This window comes from Linepithema humile, chromosome 4 (assembly GCF_040581485.1).
Source record: "Linepithema humile isolate Giens D197 chromosome 4, Lhum_UNIL_v1.0, whole genome shotgun sequence".
NCBI lineage: Eukaryota > Metazoa > Arthropoda > Insecta > Hymenoptera > Formicidae > Linepithema > Linepithema humile.
The window spans coordinates 3506071-3523338 of NC_090131.1; the positions used below are offsets into that span (position 1 = coordinate 3506071).

Here is a 17268-nt window from a genome sequence, read left to right on the forward strand (position 1 = left end):
CGCGGTTAACACAACTTGATTTCATTGTAGTCTGTCAATCTCATCTCTGTCGAATGTGATTAATAGGCACGGGCGACGAAATATCCGACTCCTCTGGTGCGATACAGGACGTAAGATGGATCCAAGGGGCCCTCCTGAGGGGGCCCCTGCTGAGTCCTTTGAGATATCCAGCATTGACAAGGGAGCTGACATTTCAGTGAATTGGCCTACTGATCACGCTTTTGCTTCATCCTTGTGTGAACAACCGAAAAAATTGAACAACAGGCTTCTATTTTTGACTGTAAGTAAACTCCTGGGGAATGTCAGTGATAATATGATGACACTGATGATGTTTTTACAATGGGTCCTGTCTGTTACTAGGTGGAATATGTGGAGGATCAGTCACGATTATTTCCCACATATGAGCAGATTTCCTTTTCTCCGAGGGCAGCATCCCCTCTGTCCGAATTTGAGCACCGCGTCAGTCCACTTGACCCAAATATGAGCTCGACTGCTAGATACTCTCCTACTCCGGTCCAATTGCCCTCTTCTCCTTTCCATAATTCGGTTGTTGTGCTTCAGAGCCCTTCTTCTCCTTTGATATCCCAACCTGAACCAAACATAAGAACAAGCATCAATTATGTGACTCAACTGGCTCATCCGATTGACACTCAGACTGTATCTCAAACAGATACTACTACAGACTTTGTTGGCAATGGGAATGAAGAGGGACTGGTATCGAGCGTCAACAGTGAATTGATTTTAATGCAAGGTAAGAAACAATTTATATCTTAAAAATATAAGATAGCTAATATTAGATAGTGTTTTTATGTTTTCTTAATGTGTAATATATTTGCAGAAGCTACGCCTGAGTTGGAATCTTCAGCAACCCCATTAATGCTAACAGGAATACCAAGCACAGACTTTAATCTAACCAGAGAGTTTTTGGTGATGCAAGATGATCAAATAAACGTTATCAGTACGTTTAAAAATCAAAATATGGAGATAGAAGACAATCATGTTACTTTACCATCAGTAACGGAAGGCGCAAACAAAGAAAATAATAATTTTATTATACCAGAATGTGATAAAGAAGATCAACAAATTATCAAATACGAGCAAATTACGAAGGAATCACCACCAACTGAAAAGAAGAAAACGATTGAGAAGAAAGATGTGAGAAGATCCAAGCGACTTATAACAGATAAAAAGGATTTCTGTAAGTATACGAGTTACTTAATCAATTAGTTTTTTTATTAATAAATATTTTATTATTATCTTATATTTTGATTATATTTTTTCCACATTGAATGCGCATTTTTGCAGGGTGCGACGACTACGACACTAATTGCACGAAAGACGATAGCTGTAATCTGAACGATGTGTGCACAATCGCAGATCAACCAGTACCATCGCGTGCTGTAGCAACACTGCCAGGATCATATCTTTCGTTAAACAAGCTATCTACTTCGCATGCTGCAGCGAATGACGTGACCTACGGAGTCTTTGCAAAACGTAATATTCGAAAGCGCACACAATTTGGGCCTATAGAAGGCGTACTGTGCGCTTACGACGGTTTGCCCTTTGAAAACGCTTTACCATTGCTTTATGAAACTGAAACTGGTGAATTTCTGAAAGTGGATGTCTCCAACGAAAGTAAGTAATCGTTTAAAAGATTGCATCTCTAAGATGTTGAATTTGACTCTTTATTATGATTTTAGATACTTCAAATTGGATGCGTTTTGTGCGACCCGCACTCTCGTATAAGGAGCAGAATTTAATAATTTGTCAGCAGAAGGATGGAATAGTATTTCTGACTAATAGAAACATCTCGCCAAAGGAAGAGTTAAAAGCAGGCCCTAGTCCAGACTACGCAAGTCGCAGAAATTTGCCGTTATTTAAACCAGACATAAAAGATGAGAAAGGTATCATATATAACTTTGGAGAATTATTTATACATTACTGAAAATATATTAGTCAATGCAATAAATTTGTTTCTTTCTTTCGTAGAAGTTAATAATCTAGTACCTGGATGGCCGCGTTTGGATGGCAATTCTTACAATCGACGCATAAAAATGTTACGCGGCAGAAATATGAAGGAAAAGGAGAACTCGCGGCAAAACAAGTGCAACAAAGAATGGAAATGTTCCGTGTGCCACTTGATTTTCAGAAAACAGTCTCTGCTCAACCTGCACACAGCCGTTCATTCTTCTATCGATATCAAAATAGAGAATCAAACGTCCGCATGCCCACAGTGCGGACTGGAATTTCAGAAGCAAAGCGAGTTGGTGAATCACGTATCTCAGCACGGACGATCGGCGCTATCCAAAACGAAGAGATTAACTCCTCTAAGTACATACAAGTGTTCAATGTGTTACAAACGTTTTGCTACGAAGATACGATTACAACAGCACTGCTTGGCGCATGGTGCTGAGGACCAAAAACCACTGCCATGCAGTATCTGCTTGAAGCGATTTATGAACAACTCCGCGTTGTCCGGTCATCTGAAAACGCATAAAGGTAAATCTGCAACAAGCCGCGTCGAAAGAGTATTGATCGCGGTGTTTTTTTACAATTTCAATTTTTGCAGAAAATAAGCAGGTCTTCGAATGCCCAATGTGCAAGCAGCTATTTCGCCAAGGTACGATGCTGAAGGATCACGTTGAGACACATAGAAATCCAGACGGTATATTCAGCTGTCCCCACTGCCAGCGAACGTTTATCAAATATTCGGTCATTCGCAAACACATTCGTGCACATCACTGCGAAAGGAAGCACAAATGTCAACACTGTGCGAAACGTTTCCCGACGGTCGACAAATTGCGAATGCATCTGCTAAAACATTCCGATCATAGGTAAAATTTCTACAATTCTCTTTATCGCGTTGATAAAATGCGCAAAATCATTTCATTCGCTTTTGTTACACAGAGAATTCCATTGTGCAAACTGTGGTAAACGATTTAAGAGAAAGGACAAATTAAAAGAACACATGACTAAGATACATCATTCTCAAACGGTTAACGGAGATCAAATGACACAAAATAACCAGACCAAGAAATTTGTGCCAAAGGTATGTCAAAGTAAAAATGCATAACTTATTGCATGTTACACAAATTATCTTCTCGACAGGTGAATCCGAGTGATTACAATCGCTTCATTTACAAATGTCATCAATGCCTGGTGGGTTTCAAGCGAAGAGGAATGCTGGTGAATCATCTTGCGAAACGGCATCCCGACGTCGCACCGGAATCTGTGCCAGAATTGAACTTACCAATTTTGCGACAAACCAGAGATTATTACTGCCAGTATTGTGACAAGGTAACTGAATAAAGTTCTACCTCTTTTGTAGAAATAAAATTATCGTATTTTCACGCATTGTACTCTTTTAAGGTTTATAAAAGTAGCAGCAAGCGTAAAGCGCATATTATGAAGAACCATCCCGGTGCGGCTTTGCCGCCTAGCAACCGGCAAAAGGAATCCGAGTTCTCGGGACTGCCGAATCCAAGCTTCAGCCAAACAGTGGGCAGCATCACTACTAGTCCGCAAGGCTGCCAATGGTGTCACAAACAATACGCCAGCAAGGTAAGTTTTCTTCTATATAAAATTCAATTATATTCAACAAGTGCCAGAAGTTTAGAACACATGAATTCTAATTTAAGGCAAAACTCTTGCAACACCAACGCAAGAAACATGCTCATTTGATGGAGCCGGCGGATCAGATACCGCGATCGCGGAACCGACCGCCGCAAAATCAAAATCAGCCACCCACGTTGAACGATAACAACTTCCTGATATCCGACTATATACAGGGATGCGATATCAATGCGGATTTCCTCAAGCAGAAAATAATCAAAATCACGAATGACGTTGATCTGATAAGCAACGGAGGCCTGGAGATGGTCGCTCAGCAATTTGTGCGTATGCGCGACATACGCTGAGGAGAAACGTGGCATCCTCGACACGGGGGATGAGTGTCGCTAATTTAACGAGATATGAATCTCGCGATCTTTGTACACAGCCGAGGTAGGTTGTGCTTTTTTGCTGCCGTTACCAAATCGTGGCGATGCCGTTTGGTCGAAGCGGCGGAGCATGTCGCCCGAGAATATTTGGGAATACGCAGCTTTGTCGGCGCCGGTGCGAAACACTCGGCGCTGTTTTGTTGGTTGTATGTTGGTCGGTTGGTCGACAACGACGGCCGATGATAAATAGTGACTTTGGCAGATTTGTTGGAGAGGGAGAAAATGCAGTTTTAAAAGTACTTTTTCCGAGCCTCGAAACGAAAAAAAAAAAGAGATGCCTAACAACGTCGACTGGAAACCAGCGAGGCTCGAGTCTACTTGTTACGGAGAACACTGTAGTCTCGTACAATTGTTGAGATCTTTTCTTGAAGTATTAAGGATACCGTACAGAGAAAAAGAAAAAAAAAAAGGTAGAAGACCTGGTACTATCGACACGTCCTTTACATTAGGCCTGATAGTTTTACTTTTAAAATCTATACCAAGCTTGAAAATCCTATGTTGTTCGAGTGTGAAGTAGATGGACCAAATTTAAGCGTCAAGTTTAAAGAGGATGTTTAAGCCCGGCTTAAATTTGGCGGTGATGAAATCCGTTGTGTCTTAGATCAACGTGATTTCTTCCGCGCAACGATAATTGTGTGGACGAGTAATGTTTAAAAGTCATTGTTCGCGACGTATTTGGCTTCACTAAACAGCGATTGTCTGTAGATTACGTGAAAGCTTGCGATCTCTGTAAGGAAATCGTCCATTTCACTTTTTGCTCTTTCTCTCTCGTATTTCCAAGATTTCGTCGTAAACGCTTGGCGTCCACGTTCTCATTTTAGAATAATGTACAAGTAACACACGTCCTTAGATCTCCAATGGAACATATTGTTTTCACGTAATCATTTCGTAATCGCTGATCTCATTCGTGTATGAATCTAGCGTCACAAGCCAAGTGACCGTTTGAATCGTCAGCTCGAGATGTCTGGTTTAAATCAACGCACGGTATTGTAGTTAAGTAGCCAAGGGGACTTTTGCTCTCGCGATTTAACGAGCAACGTACGTGTATTTTAAGCTATGTATATCTGGCCACCACGTCACTCACACATCAGCACACGTACACCAAAAGTTTCCACAACGATTGTTCAAGATTGTGTATTCCGCAACGTCTGAATTCGGAATAATTGTGCCCTTTCGTGAACCCTATCCGATTGCCGTATATTCCATAAATGAAATCCCGCACGAACAATTTTCACACTCGGAGAAAATCATCAATGAAATGACAACGTTGAAATTTATTTTACACACGGTATATACACGACATACATTATCGCAATTACGAAGCAGAAGATTGCATATTTGTCGATGTCGTTAAGTACATGGAGGACTGTACTGTAAACATGACGTAAATAAAGTTATTCGATGACTGCATCATTTGTTGCGTTGAACATTTATAAGCCACCGTAAAATAAATTAATTTACAATTTACAGATTCTTCTGAAGATATCAAGATTAATTTACGTTAATCATTTTTAAAGAATTAGCAAATATTTGATATTGACAGACCAGATTTTTTTTATTTAATATTGATATTTTTCAGTTACTAATTAGTTATTTTTCTGTATTTTACATTAATTTCTACAAGTAAAAAAAGATTTCTGACTATAATTTAAATACATGTAAAAAGATGTAATCAATATGAATTTTATTCAATCAACATATTACTTAATAACAGATTTAAAAATTTTACATATCACATTTATTACATATGCCGCTTTTCTGAAGGTAATACATAATGGATAGTTCTTATTGCATGGGACGCGTTGCAAGGAACCGAGGGAATGTATTAATAAGGACAGCTCGGTATTAAGCGAACAAGATTTGACAAGAGGTAAAAAATATACTCAATACTGATGCTATCATATATATTTTTATAGCTTCTACCTTGCTGCAACTATCCTATCTATTTATCGTGCTTTTGCTTTCGAACTTTTCGCTAGCGATTGCGAGCGGGCCTACGGCTCCAGGCCTCAACACCTGATGATTCGGCGTGGCGACGAGCGATCCGCCGCCCCTCTGTTTCTGCGCGGCATCGTACAGCTGTTTCTGCATCACAGCCAGGGAGACTTTGTTCGCGGACAGGAAATCCTTCATAGAAATCAATTCGCCTGACATCCTGCGCGGCATCTCCGAGTTATCCTTCGCCCTGATCGAATCTCTGCCTACAAGCTTCGTCGACCGCTTCCTCGAGTAATATATACTCGATACCGAGGACTGCCTTCTCGGCAAATACGGCGCTGCTACGTCCTGATTACCATATTGAAGCTTGTGTATTACATAATTCAGGCCCTGCTTTATTACGATCGATGTAACGTTTAACAGGGAATATATGCAGCAACATCCCACCACCAGGAAAATGAAGTTTGCGAATCTATACCTGCATAAACATGTAAATAGAAATAGACTTTATTCGCGTTTTTAAAGCTCACAACGAAATTCTTTGATTTCGTTAATTTACAGTTTAAGAACTATTGCTGTCTTTTTAGATTTTCATAAAAAATCTGGCATTAAGACGGTATCCATTAGAAGTCATTTTACAGAATTTTCACCGCATGTCATGAATAAATCATGCAAATTTGATCTCGCTGACTTGAAAATTTTCATAACGTACCAATGTACGTGCGGATAGCTCGGTTTCTGCGTGCTGACGAAGTCGCCGAAGCCGATGGTGGTGAAACTGACGAAAGCAAAGTACAGCGCATCGAAGTAATTCCAGTCTTCTAGTGGCGCGTAAAGCGCAGCGGCGCAACAGGCGATGATGCAGGAGATCGTGGACAAGTAGAGCATGATCCAGTATACGCTTGGCTTCCATTGGTCTAGATCTACGTGATCGTCGTCATCGAGTATGTCCGGCAGAGATGGTCTCTGGGTGTTTGATGACTTAGAAACTCGTCGAGACGCTAATGTAGTCCTGCGGAGACGTCTCCTTAATCGACGTACGTGCCAGCTGCGTAAAATCCACGCGAGGAAAGTGATAATCCTCTCCAGGAAAAGATTGAAGAACAGAATGCCACCTGGATCATTTATTCAAAGTTGAAATCAAATTTTGTCAAATCACGTTCACACGTTTCAATGTTATTTCAAAATAATATATCGGATTTACTAGAAAGCTTCAACTCAATTCTAAAGACGATGTCTATTAGATGTCCTCTAATAATCATCATTCATTATAATCAATTAATGTTTGACGTTAATTATGTACGTTCTTATAATTAAATCTGTATTTGATTACCGGAGCACCCGAAGAAACCATAAAGAATGACAGCCGCTTTGCCTGCCGTTGTTTGAGGCGCCGTGCTCCCGTACCCTGCAAAATAATCTTAGTATCACGGTTCTTTCATTTCAGAAGTATATTACACGGTAACATACGCATATATAGACATCGGTCCACCAATGGACAACCAACCGAGGGGATAAATGCGAGACTAGGTCGCGAGATATTAGCATTCCGGAATTCACCGGTACATTCTTACGCATACGCCCGGCCGACGACCCTTACTCCCTTTACTTAATATCATTACGACCAAGTTTTACAAAAGAATGCGATTGCCAACAATTTTCCTAATGATGTACGATGGTATGTGAATATTCATATATCACATAAATATGTTTGTATTAAAAAATATCGATTGCAGTAAAAGAAAATTAAATTAATTGAAGTATCAAATGTTACGATAAATAAAAAAATTGTACGTTTTGTATGTAATAATAATTTTAAAAACTTTTACAGATATAAAAATATATATTTGGAATATAGACTGAAATATTGTACTAGTTCTGTGAAGATTAATATTTTTGCGATTTCACGGGAGCAGAAAATCGACAGAATGCAAAGCGCAAAACACGTGACACAAATTCCACTGACCCCGTTAGCCTCGACCACGACGTGGATGAGTAGTAACTAGTATTCTAAATACGGTATTATGCTTATATTTCTTACCAATTGTAGAAACTATGGTACCCACGAAGTGAAAGCTACCAGGAAAGTCCCAACGGCGTCTTTTATTGATGATGCCGGTGGCGGAAGCGTTGCTGTAAGCGTACAGCAGCTCGTGCAACCTCTGCAGAGCCAAGGGGCTGCCTCGCAAATGGTGTCTCCGAAATGCGTGATATACTCGCCAAAACTCTGTAGCCTGTGGCAAAATCCATAGAAAAATTAATATGAAAGAAATATCTATTTTAAAAAAGGTTTATATCCAACTCTAACATCCCAAATTTCTTAATAAAAGCTTGCAGCCACACATTGATCATGTTACAAAAATACACACGCGAATCATTGATTTGTCTAAATTAATATTACATGAAATCATACTTAATAATGCTTTCCACAAAAATCACTGCAGCATCTTTTAATTCTGAATAAGGGATGCATGTTTTTTTTTGTCTACGATTGTTAGGAGAATTTGCAATAGTTTTTAATTTTTTTTTGCGGGGGTACACATGCGAACACTTTCTGTACCTGCCGTATCTCAAGATCACTCTCTAGTCGTTGGAAAAGGGCTGCGCCTGCGAGCATGTACGCTGCCAGGACAACGGCGAGGAGGATGATCCTGGCGTTGTCCTCCGCGAGGCCTCCGCACAAGCACATCACCGGCGACTCTCATCTTCCCAACAGCCGGTGGCTGCTACACGCGATCCCCACCGCCGCTTTTCGTCCGGCGCGGCGCAAACTCGTCGGCGGAGAAGGATAAATACAAGGACGCGAGAAAAGCGATTTGCAAGAACACTTCCTCTTTAAAATACACGCTCAAACGTTGATGAATGATCAGTTATGCGATATTATTGTCAGATAATTCGACTTTCGCATTAATTCCATTATCTTTCATGAATCACGTAAGATTTTAATTTAAATGTTTTTTACGTTTACGTTAGAAATACGCTAACTAGCAAGATAATGAAATTGATGAGAGCTAGATTGGAAAATGTCCTAATTGCCTGGCATTGATGCAACTACGCATAGTGTATATGGGGCAATTCTAACTTTGGTACCATTGAGAGTAAATCCTTTGACGGGATAAAAATAGAAATACAAACACTCGCTTGCGTATTCAATGCGTGAACTTCGCCAAGGGAATGTCTTTTCGTGAAAAGCGGCAAGTGAAACACGGCAAATGATTAGCTGGCGAATGCAAAAGAAACGGACGAGAAATTGTGACCTTGCGCGCTGCAAATATGCCCAATACTGCTGATTAAATCATGTATATATTAGAGATTTCGAAAATCCTGTTTTAAATTCAGTTTCGAAAAGTTTGCTGTAATTAAATTACTGGATAATTTATATATATATTTGACTTCTAATTTATAGGCTTTATAAGCCCCGTAAAAGATACAAAGACTGTAGGAAGAAATTTCCCGGAAATGGGAATTAGGAAAGAGGATAGGACAGAGTAAATTGTAGATGTTGTATAATAAAAATACTTTGTTAACAATCAATCTAGAAAAACTAACAACGCTACATTTGTATAAATAGATACTATAGATATTCTCATATCAAGATAATTGTACATGTATAAAAAATCTACATAGTAGATTAAAAATAAAATATAAAATTTAATTTACATTACCTGCTATATAATACTATCATTACGCCTCGGACATAACAGAGTTAGTCTTGTAATTATTAGTAATATTAAAAACCGACAAACAGACAGCATTATCGTTAATGCCTCGCTTGCGGACCTTCCTCCAATTTCCGCCAGACAACCTGAAAAAAACGATTAATCATACATATTATATCATAAAGAACACGTCAAAATCATTTGTTTCGCGTGAAGAATTACTTCGGGCGAATGATTAAAATTTGATGGCAGATATTACATAAAATAATTAAATTTCAAGGAAATTTCTAAAATTATTTCATTATTAATTACTTTGTTAAAAATTTTTTTTCTTATAAACATAAAAATACGCTCTAAAAGATGCATGCTAAGCGAGAAATATCAGCGCGATTCACTTACATTGCACATTTCTCTAACCAATGCCTTCTCTCCATCGTGACCTTCCTCTCTTTCCAGTTGCTCTCTGACCTCGAGAACCTGAAGAGCGCGCACTACCGCTTCCGGTCGGCTTCCTAAGTTAGTATTGTCATTCGGGCTCACAGGACTGTCCCAAACTTCACCCGGTGGTACCTCCCAGCCTTGAGCACGGGCTTGGAGGACACTCTTGTCTTCCTCCAACTGTTTCACTCGTTGTTCTAAACTCCTCACGTACTGCATCGTTTGGTCTGAAAAAGAATTGCGATTCAATTTACTCCAGAATGCAAAAAGACCATCCAGTTGTAAGTGGATCGTACAATATATGTCTTTCCGCGTATACAATATTATTCTATTTTATTTTTAATATTAAGCTTTCATTTATATAATGTGTATATTTATAATCCAACATTACTGCGGAAAACAGATTTCTTTTACAAATTATAGTCGCATAAAATTATTATGTTTTCTATTACGGCATTGAAAAATGTTTTTCATTTATTGAATAAAAGAATTAGCCTAACCATTGAATGTGGAAGCGTGCCTCGGCCTCGGTAACGCAGTTTCCTCGGCATTCGTACTCGAACTCGATCCATCACCGTCATCCCTTTGACCACCGCCGCGTTCCTCATCGAGGTACAGGCACAGCTCCTTGAGTTCCAGATTATCCTTAATTAATTCCTGCTGCTTGTTGTCCAACTGGCGCAACTTGTTCTGATAAGCCGAGACCTCCTGGCGCATGACACTCACTGTGTATCGGCCAAACCTCTGCCACTCTCTCGCCAGTTTCCGACCCTTTTGTCGATCGTCGTCTAAGAAGCAGCAGAGATCACGCAGCTCCTGGTTATCGTCGTTTAGTTTTTGGTTGGCTTCCTTCAGCGCTCGCAGCTCATTCAGCTGGAAAGTAGATAGCTTATCGCACACTCGTCTTACATTCTTTACGGCTGCAGCTTTTAAAATTCCATATAAGATTTTATTAGTTGTTAAGATTTTTGTTGTATTTTAATTTTATTATTATTTATTGGCTGTTAATATAAACGTAGATAAACTCAAGAGAGTCATGATAGTGGCCGAAAAACACGCGCGCGTATACATAAAACATATAATAAATATTAAAGCATGAATAACAGCTTTAACTCTACTTGTGCCCAAAACCTTGCATATATTTATAAGATTTTATGTTTTTATCCATGATATATAATTAAATATATTTAATTCGGACTGCTAATTCGCGCGGACAGAGAGACAGAAAATCTGTTACATTATTTCCACTTTTTGTAAAGAAATAAATTTTTAATGATATAAAGTGTGTAAATAACATCTGATTGTACACAAAATTATTTGAATGTGCATATCTGACTTCTATAAATATTTATACATTTTTTTCGCATAAGACTGGTATGCCTTTTATTTAGCCGAACATCTTTTGCATTATTAATCAGCGCGCCTGTGTTGCGAGAGAAATAACGGAGTCATTGATCTACCTGAATGACGCACTCGTGCCGATTGCTGAAAAAAAGCCTTTCACGCATTCATCACACGTGTACGAGCGACGCGTGACCAATCCCGGCTCTGCAGTTTCAGTAAAGTTAGCGTTTTGTCGGCCAAAGGGAACCGATTGTCCCCGCTGATCGCTTGCGGTTTATCTCACGTATGCGTGACTGCTTGAAATTACGACGGTCGGTTCAATCTGTATGACCTACAAGAGCCTTTCGAAAACTTCCGTGTAGCGCGCTAAAGATTTCAAGGACGACAAACCACATTTCACGTACCGAAAATGTAATGAAACATTATGATATCGTGATATTTCATTGGTATAATGCATTACGATAACGTAATATTAAAAAAGCAGAAAAGACCAGCTTGTTTAATCAGTTGCAAGATATTAACATAATCAATGATTGCGAAATTAATTTATTGCCAAATAAAACTGTCATTGCAAGATAAAGAATTCTTCAATAAAAATAAAACGAATAAAATAAATAATTATTTAGATTACATTTCACTTCTATTGCATAATTTTCAAATTATTAATTAAAATAATAATAACAAAATTTCTCTTGACCGAAACTTATCCTTTAATTAATTTTAAACAGATTTATTTTAAGAGAAATTTAAGATTTATAAAAATATAAAATGTTAAAAATCATAAAAATTCTCTCTTAAATCTGCATGCATTTTCGTTCAAACGACTTCTAAAGTTACAACATTACACGGAAGTGATTACAACAACGAACTTCTCAAGTTACGCTTTCGTTATCGAGTTATCGAGTTTCGTGTTTGATATGATTAATTTTAACGATTCGCTCTAATTTGATCGGCTATTACGTTACAGAGAAGCAGAAAACCCGTCGAGAAACTCACCAAGCCCTGTATCTGGCGATGCTGCTCGGCGGCGAGCCTGGCAATGTCACTCTCGGTCTTCCGCACAAACTTGAGCATCTCCACGGGACCGAGTCGCAGAAATTCGTCGTCGCTGATCCGCTGCCTGACCAGCGCGTTCTGTCCACTGTTCACCGCCGGGTACTGGCTGCTGGGTGGCAAATATGGACCTTGACCGAGCTTAGGCTGTTGGAGGTAGGTTGACGGCTGCTGTTGTTGCTGATTCTTCGACGCCGCCGCCGACGCGGCAGCGATCAGCGTGCTAGGCGGCTGCGAATGATGATGATGGTGCTCTATCCTCGGCGAATATTTGCTCTGCGCATCCTTCGGCGGTTGTTGTTGCGATTGCTGCTGCTGCGCCGATTGTTGCTGCTGCTGTTGTTGCTGAAGATGCTGCGAGGACGGCGGTGGTGGCGGCAACGTGCGCGGTTGATGATGGTTCAAGGTCACAACCGGACCTTGACTGTTGCCAGTCTGACCCGAACTTGGCGCCGACGTAGCTGTGCTGGCGAAATGTAAATGGTTCTTTAAGATGCCGCCGGTGGGCTGCGGCGGGGGCTGGTAGCGCGGCGGCAGCTGGTCCACTGGCTTGATCACGTGCGGAGGATGATGCTGTTGCGGCGGCGGCTGCTGCTGGTGCTGCTGCGGCTGCTGCTGATGCTGCTGCGGCTGAGACTTACTCTTATTGGACATCGCGGCTAATTTAGCTCCAGGCTGCGCCGTGTCCCATTTCAGAAAGTCCGCCGCGGCCTCCTCGTGCCGGTTCGATCCGCCGAAATCTGGGTCAGCGCGCGGTCTCTCACGAGCGGCAACGGCGGGCCCGGTCCGCGCGACCGGCCCCGCGTGATACATACGTCGTTCCCTCCACAATTCCCCTGGGCCTCGCCTTATCGCCGTAGGGGGCCCTACTCTCACGACGGCCGATTTCTGCCTTTTTCTTCACCTCTTTTGCCTCCTCTTCGGCTTCTTCTCGTTTTCGTCTTCTTTCGCGTGCTTCTCGTCCGAATACACCTGCCAGCGGCGTCTTCTTATTGTTGCGTGTTGCGACGCAACGCAAGATTCTCACGAAGAATTCTTCGGTTTCCCGCAATCCTCATCGGAAGCAATCCAGCGAGAACCACGTCATGACACAGTTATAGTCGATTTCTTCAGCATAAGTTAGCTAACTTCAGCTTTCTATCAGCATTGCAGACATTTTTGCGATTCCGGAAGAGACGGAAAAGCAATTATCTCTCAAGTAACTTTATCCGACGATTAGTTAAAGATTTAAAAAAAATTAAACACTAATCGTTTAAACGCAAATCAGCGTTGTGTTTTCATTTTTTTTTTAAATTGTATCAATAAGTAGTCTTTCACCTTTCGCGAAGCATATCAGAAAAAAATCACGTTATTTCAAAGTTCAATCGTACAAATCAGATGAAACTATTACGATTTTGAAGTATTCATGGTACGTTGGGTTCAAATGCACTCAGTGAACACGTTTATCACTTATTTCGAGTACTATTCACTTTCGAGACCACTACCGTGCTACGTTATCGCACAACTCGTACACGCGTCAGCGTCGCTCTCCTCACAATCGTGGCCTTCGCGTTCAACTTAAGCTTACAATCGACATACCAGTCTCTCGTATACTAATCCCCGACGCGGTGCCACGAGTAACACCGATTCCCCTCTATCAGTAGTCACGAGTCTCCCGTCTCTCTCCGGCTTTCTTCACGAATAGGTGTCCTTCGCTTCGGCATAGCGTAGATCTCAGTAAAGCACGTATTACACCAATTCTTTTCTATCAACATTCACACGTCTCCCATTTCTTTTCTCCGTGCCCTTTTCTTCGGTATATTATAGGTTCCTGCAGAGCATGAATTATTCTCTTCTGTATATATACATGCATGTGCGTATGTGTATGTATACGTATCTTTTAATAGAAGGAATACCTTTCTCTCTAGTATGCACTCTAACGAAACGGAATCACCATTTCTCGTTTATTAGCACCACGTCGCACATCTTTTTTCATCTTCGCCTCGATACGTCGTCGCTTCCACCATAACGCAAGTCATAGCAATTTCTCTTTATCAGCATTCACGCGTCTTTCGTCTCACCTCGCGGAAAGAGCAAACATTCCGCTTTGTCAATCGGTCCAAGCGTGCCATTTTGACTTCAAGAGACGCGACTCGTTCACCTCAGAGCAATTCAATCCTGTGTAGCTGTCATTCCGACGGCGCCAAATCGACGGCGGGAAGCCCGCTAACTCGTGACGTATTCTCGACTCGTGGTCGCCGTCGTAGTCGGTTTCTTTGGCTTCCCCCTCGTACCCACCTGTGCATCCAGACCCGCTATGATCTCATAATAGGCGCGCATGCCGCGCTGTCAGTCGATCGCGCTGCCGATTATAATTTACTAATCTGCCTACCTGAGAGTCCGAGTGCCAGCGACAACGGTACGTCGGAATTCGCACGCTTCAGGTTCCGTTGTCAACGCTCTACGGTTTCACGAGGACCTTACAAGTCACCGCAACTGCTGTAGCTGCACTCCGCGCTGGCAATGCCCTGGCTCACTCGTTGGACGATTGCCGCTGCGCCGGGTCCCCGTTTTTCTTGCCGCGGGGCCGCATTTCACAGGATGCCCAGTGCCGTAGCCACTCGACTGAGTCAAAAATTCGCAAATGTTGTATATACAATGTGCGTTTTCACACGCTTGATGCGAAAGTGTTTACCTTTTTAACATTTGCGTAGTTCAATTATAAGTAAACTAATGTTTTTTTTTTTCCTAGAATTTTCTTGCACTCTTGTTGTTATCATCACTGTTTTATGATCAATATTTTCTGCCGTATTTTAAATATACTTCATATTCCAGATAGTTCTGCGTTGAACGACGATAATCGAATTTTTTTCTTCGTTTTTCTCACTCCACACTTCGGTTCCTTTGCTACATAGTGTTACCTGGTGCAACAATTTCCCGAACACCTGAAAGTCACCACGAATTCGTCGTTAAATCTTGTTCAATATAGAATCTACAATTTGTCGCAAGCTTATCGATGCCGATTCATAAGTTTGCGTGCGTCGTCGAGTAGATATTTCGATTTTCATCGACGCTTGTAGGCCCCGACGTGCATAACTCGCGTCAAAATCGCATACTGACAACATGGCGGTTGCTCACGAGACGTGAAGTGATTGCGGACGACGCCGGGTCCCCGTCGGACCCCGGCGCGGGAAAGCACCGCAATCTTCCCATTGGTTCGCTCGATCAACGAAGGGAAAAGGTTGAAGCGTGAGTTCCATAGTTGTGGGAGGTTGCAAAACTCGAGGTCGACACGTAAGGGCCTTACGGCTCGTCGGGGCCTAACAGCGACGTCGAAGAGATCAACGATGATAATACACTATGCAATATGTTAATGGAACTATAATTGCTTTTTTTAAATAATGTAATTCTGCCCAGATCATCAGTCATGTTTATTTTATTACCTATTAAAAGTAAATAAAATAGATAAATAAGAAAATTGACATGGATTTATCTTGCAAAGTTAGTTTCAGTATTCTGATAATTACTGATTTTGTAAAGATTAAAAAATTCAAAGATTGCATTTTAAGATAATTTCTTTTTATGTTACTTACTTCCTTGTAGATTTATCAAAATGATGTACTTTAACGTATAATTTAGGTATTTTTAACTTACTTTCTCAGCAATTAATCATAGTTTCCCATAAAATTTTTCAGTCGCCTGACTTTTCACCGGAAAACACCGATTCCACCAACAAGGAAACATTAGCATGCAGGTAGAAGTATGGTGTGTGTGAATTCCCATCTCAATGGCAGTATATTCAAGTTAAAAAAATGTCTCCTTTAGCAATTGTTAATACTTGTTATGCAAAAATTAGTGTTTAACAAGATATTAATGCAAATTGAGTAATATTATTTATCTATTTTCTATAAAAACAAAACTATTTCAAGTAAATTGAAGATAAAAATTACAAGTTATTATAATTGAATTTTACAAACCTGTTTATCTTATTATTCGCCAATTCTCATCGATTTTTCGATAATTTTTCCTTGAGAAATAAATAATTGGCGTCCGTCGACTTTGCGGACTGTACTGCGCGGCAGGTGTAACTTCTTTACGCTTGTTCATCGGTAGAGGCAATCTTCGAAAATATCCTACCTGCTTCGATACGTATACACCGAAGATGCACCTGCATTCCAGTGCCGTTCGCATTTTATGTCGGTGCCTGACAAATAAAAGGACCGGGTAAAATACCATATCGTCTCTTTAAATCCGGTTTGTCAATACGGTATGTACAATGCGGAAAAATACTTCCACTGAATCAAGTCAGATGCCTGCGTTTATTGTCTGTGCTTCCATAGAAAAGCTTTCATATGTAAATACGACAATGACGACAAGTCAACGCGAGAGATGTGCGCCAGACTTTTGATTGAGATGTTACGCTTGAGTGCCAATATACGAAAATCATTATCGAAATTAAGATTAATTAAAAAAATATATACATAATAAACTTTTAACGTACCAAAACAAATATGGAAACTGAAAGCATATAAAATTAACAACGTCATCTTGGCTAGTCTTCATCAACCGGCATAAAAACTAGTCGAGCGTAATTCAGAAGATAAATTGAGAAATATAAATTTATCATTATCGAATATAAATAAACAAGATATCTACTTGACCAACCGTAAATATTTACCTACAGACAATAAGTGTAAGGGTTATGTGCTAAGTGAACAGCGGTGATTGTTTTCGTGTAATATTTTTTAATATTATTAATATTAAAAAGCAATTTTTTGGTATATATTTTAATATAATTATTTTTATTTCCAGCGCCAACTGCTTTGTTACCTACGATTTAAAAAAATGCTGGGTTTTGT

General features: G+C 40.3%; 3 protein-coding genes across 7 annotated transcripts; 1 reads left to right on the top strand and 2 right to left on the bottom strand.

Moving 5' to 3' along the window:
- The first annotated feature begins 82 nt into the window (after positions 1-82).
- On the top strand, positions 83-5411 carry LOC105672145 (PR domain zinc finger protein 10-like). Its single transcript, XM_012366871.2, has 11 exons — positions 83-280; positions 361-751; positions 839-1198; positions 1306-1635; positions 1701-1904; positions 1990-2499; positions 2570-2834; positions 2908-3049; positions 3109-3297; positions 3370-3561; positions 3639-5411. The coding sequence occupies exons 1-11, from the start codon at positions 116-118 to the stop codon at positions 3915-3917; spliced, it is 3027 nt and encodes a 1008-aa protein (XP_012222294.1). The 5' UTR covers positions 83-115; the 3' UTR covers positions 3918-5411.
- A 474-nt stretch (positions 5412-5885) lies between these two features.
- Positions 5886-8848, bottom strand: LOC105672259 (potassium channel subfamily K member 13-like). Its single transcript, XM_012367069.2, has 5 exons — positions 8497-8848; positions 7978-8170; positions 7270-7344; positions 6649-7051; positions 5886-6414 (listed from the first exon to the last, which is right to left on the bottom strand). Exons 1-5 carry the CDS (start codon positions 8623-8625, stop codon positions 5937-5939), a joined length of 1278 nt encoding a protein of 425 aa, XP_012222492.1. The 5' UTR covers positions 8626-8848; the 3' UTR covers positions 5886-5936.
- Positions 8849-8911: 63 nt separating this feature from the next.
- On the bottom strand, positions 8912-17263 carry Ccdc85 (coiled-coil domain-containing protein 85). 5 transcript variants are annotated; one of them, XM_067354605.1, is made up of 7 exons: positions 16706-17263; positions 16387-16613; positions 16064-16314; positions 12374-15354; positions 10534-10906; positions 9995-10260; positions 8912-9741 (listed from the first exon to the last, which is right to left on the bottom strand). In XM_067354605.1, exons 4-7 carry the CDS (start codon positions 13241-13243, stop codon positions 9697-9699), a joined length of 1554 nt encoding a protein of 517 aa, XP_067210706.1. In that variant the 5' UTR covers positions 13244-15354; positions 16064-16314; positions 16387-16613; positions 16706-17263; the 3' UTR covers positions 8912-9696. The 5 variants fall into 5 exon arrangements, with proteins under 5 accessions (XP_067210706.1, XP_067210705.1, XP_012222490.1 ...); XM_067354604.1 differs by having other exon boundaries at positions 12374-15034; positions 15105-15354; positions 16387-17263; XM_012367067.2 differs by having other exon boundaries at positions 12374-14707; positions 14802-15354; positions 16387-17263.
- Between the last annotated feature and the right edge of the window lie 5 nt (positions 17264-17268).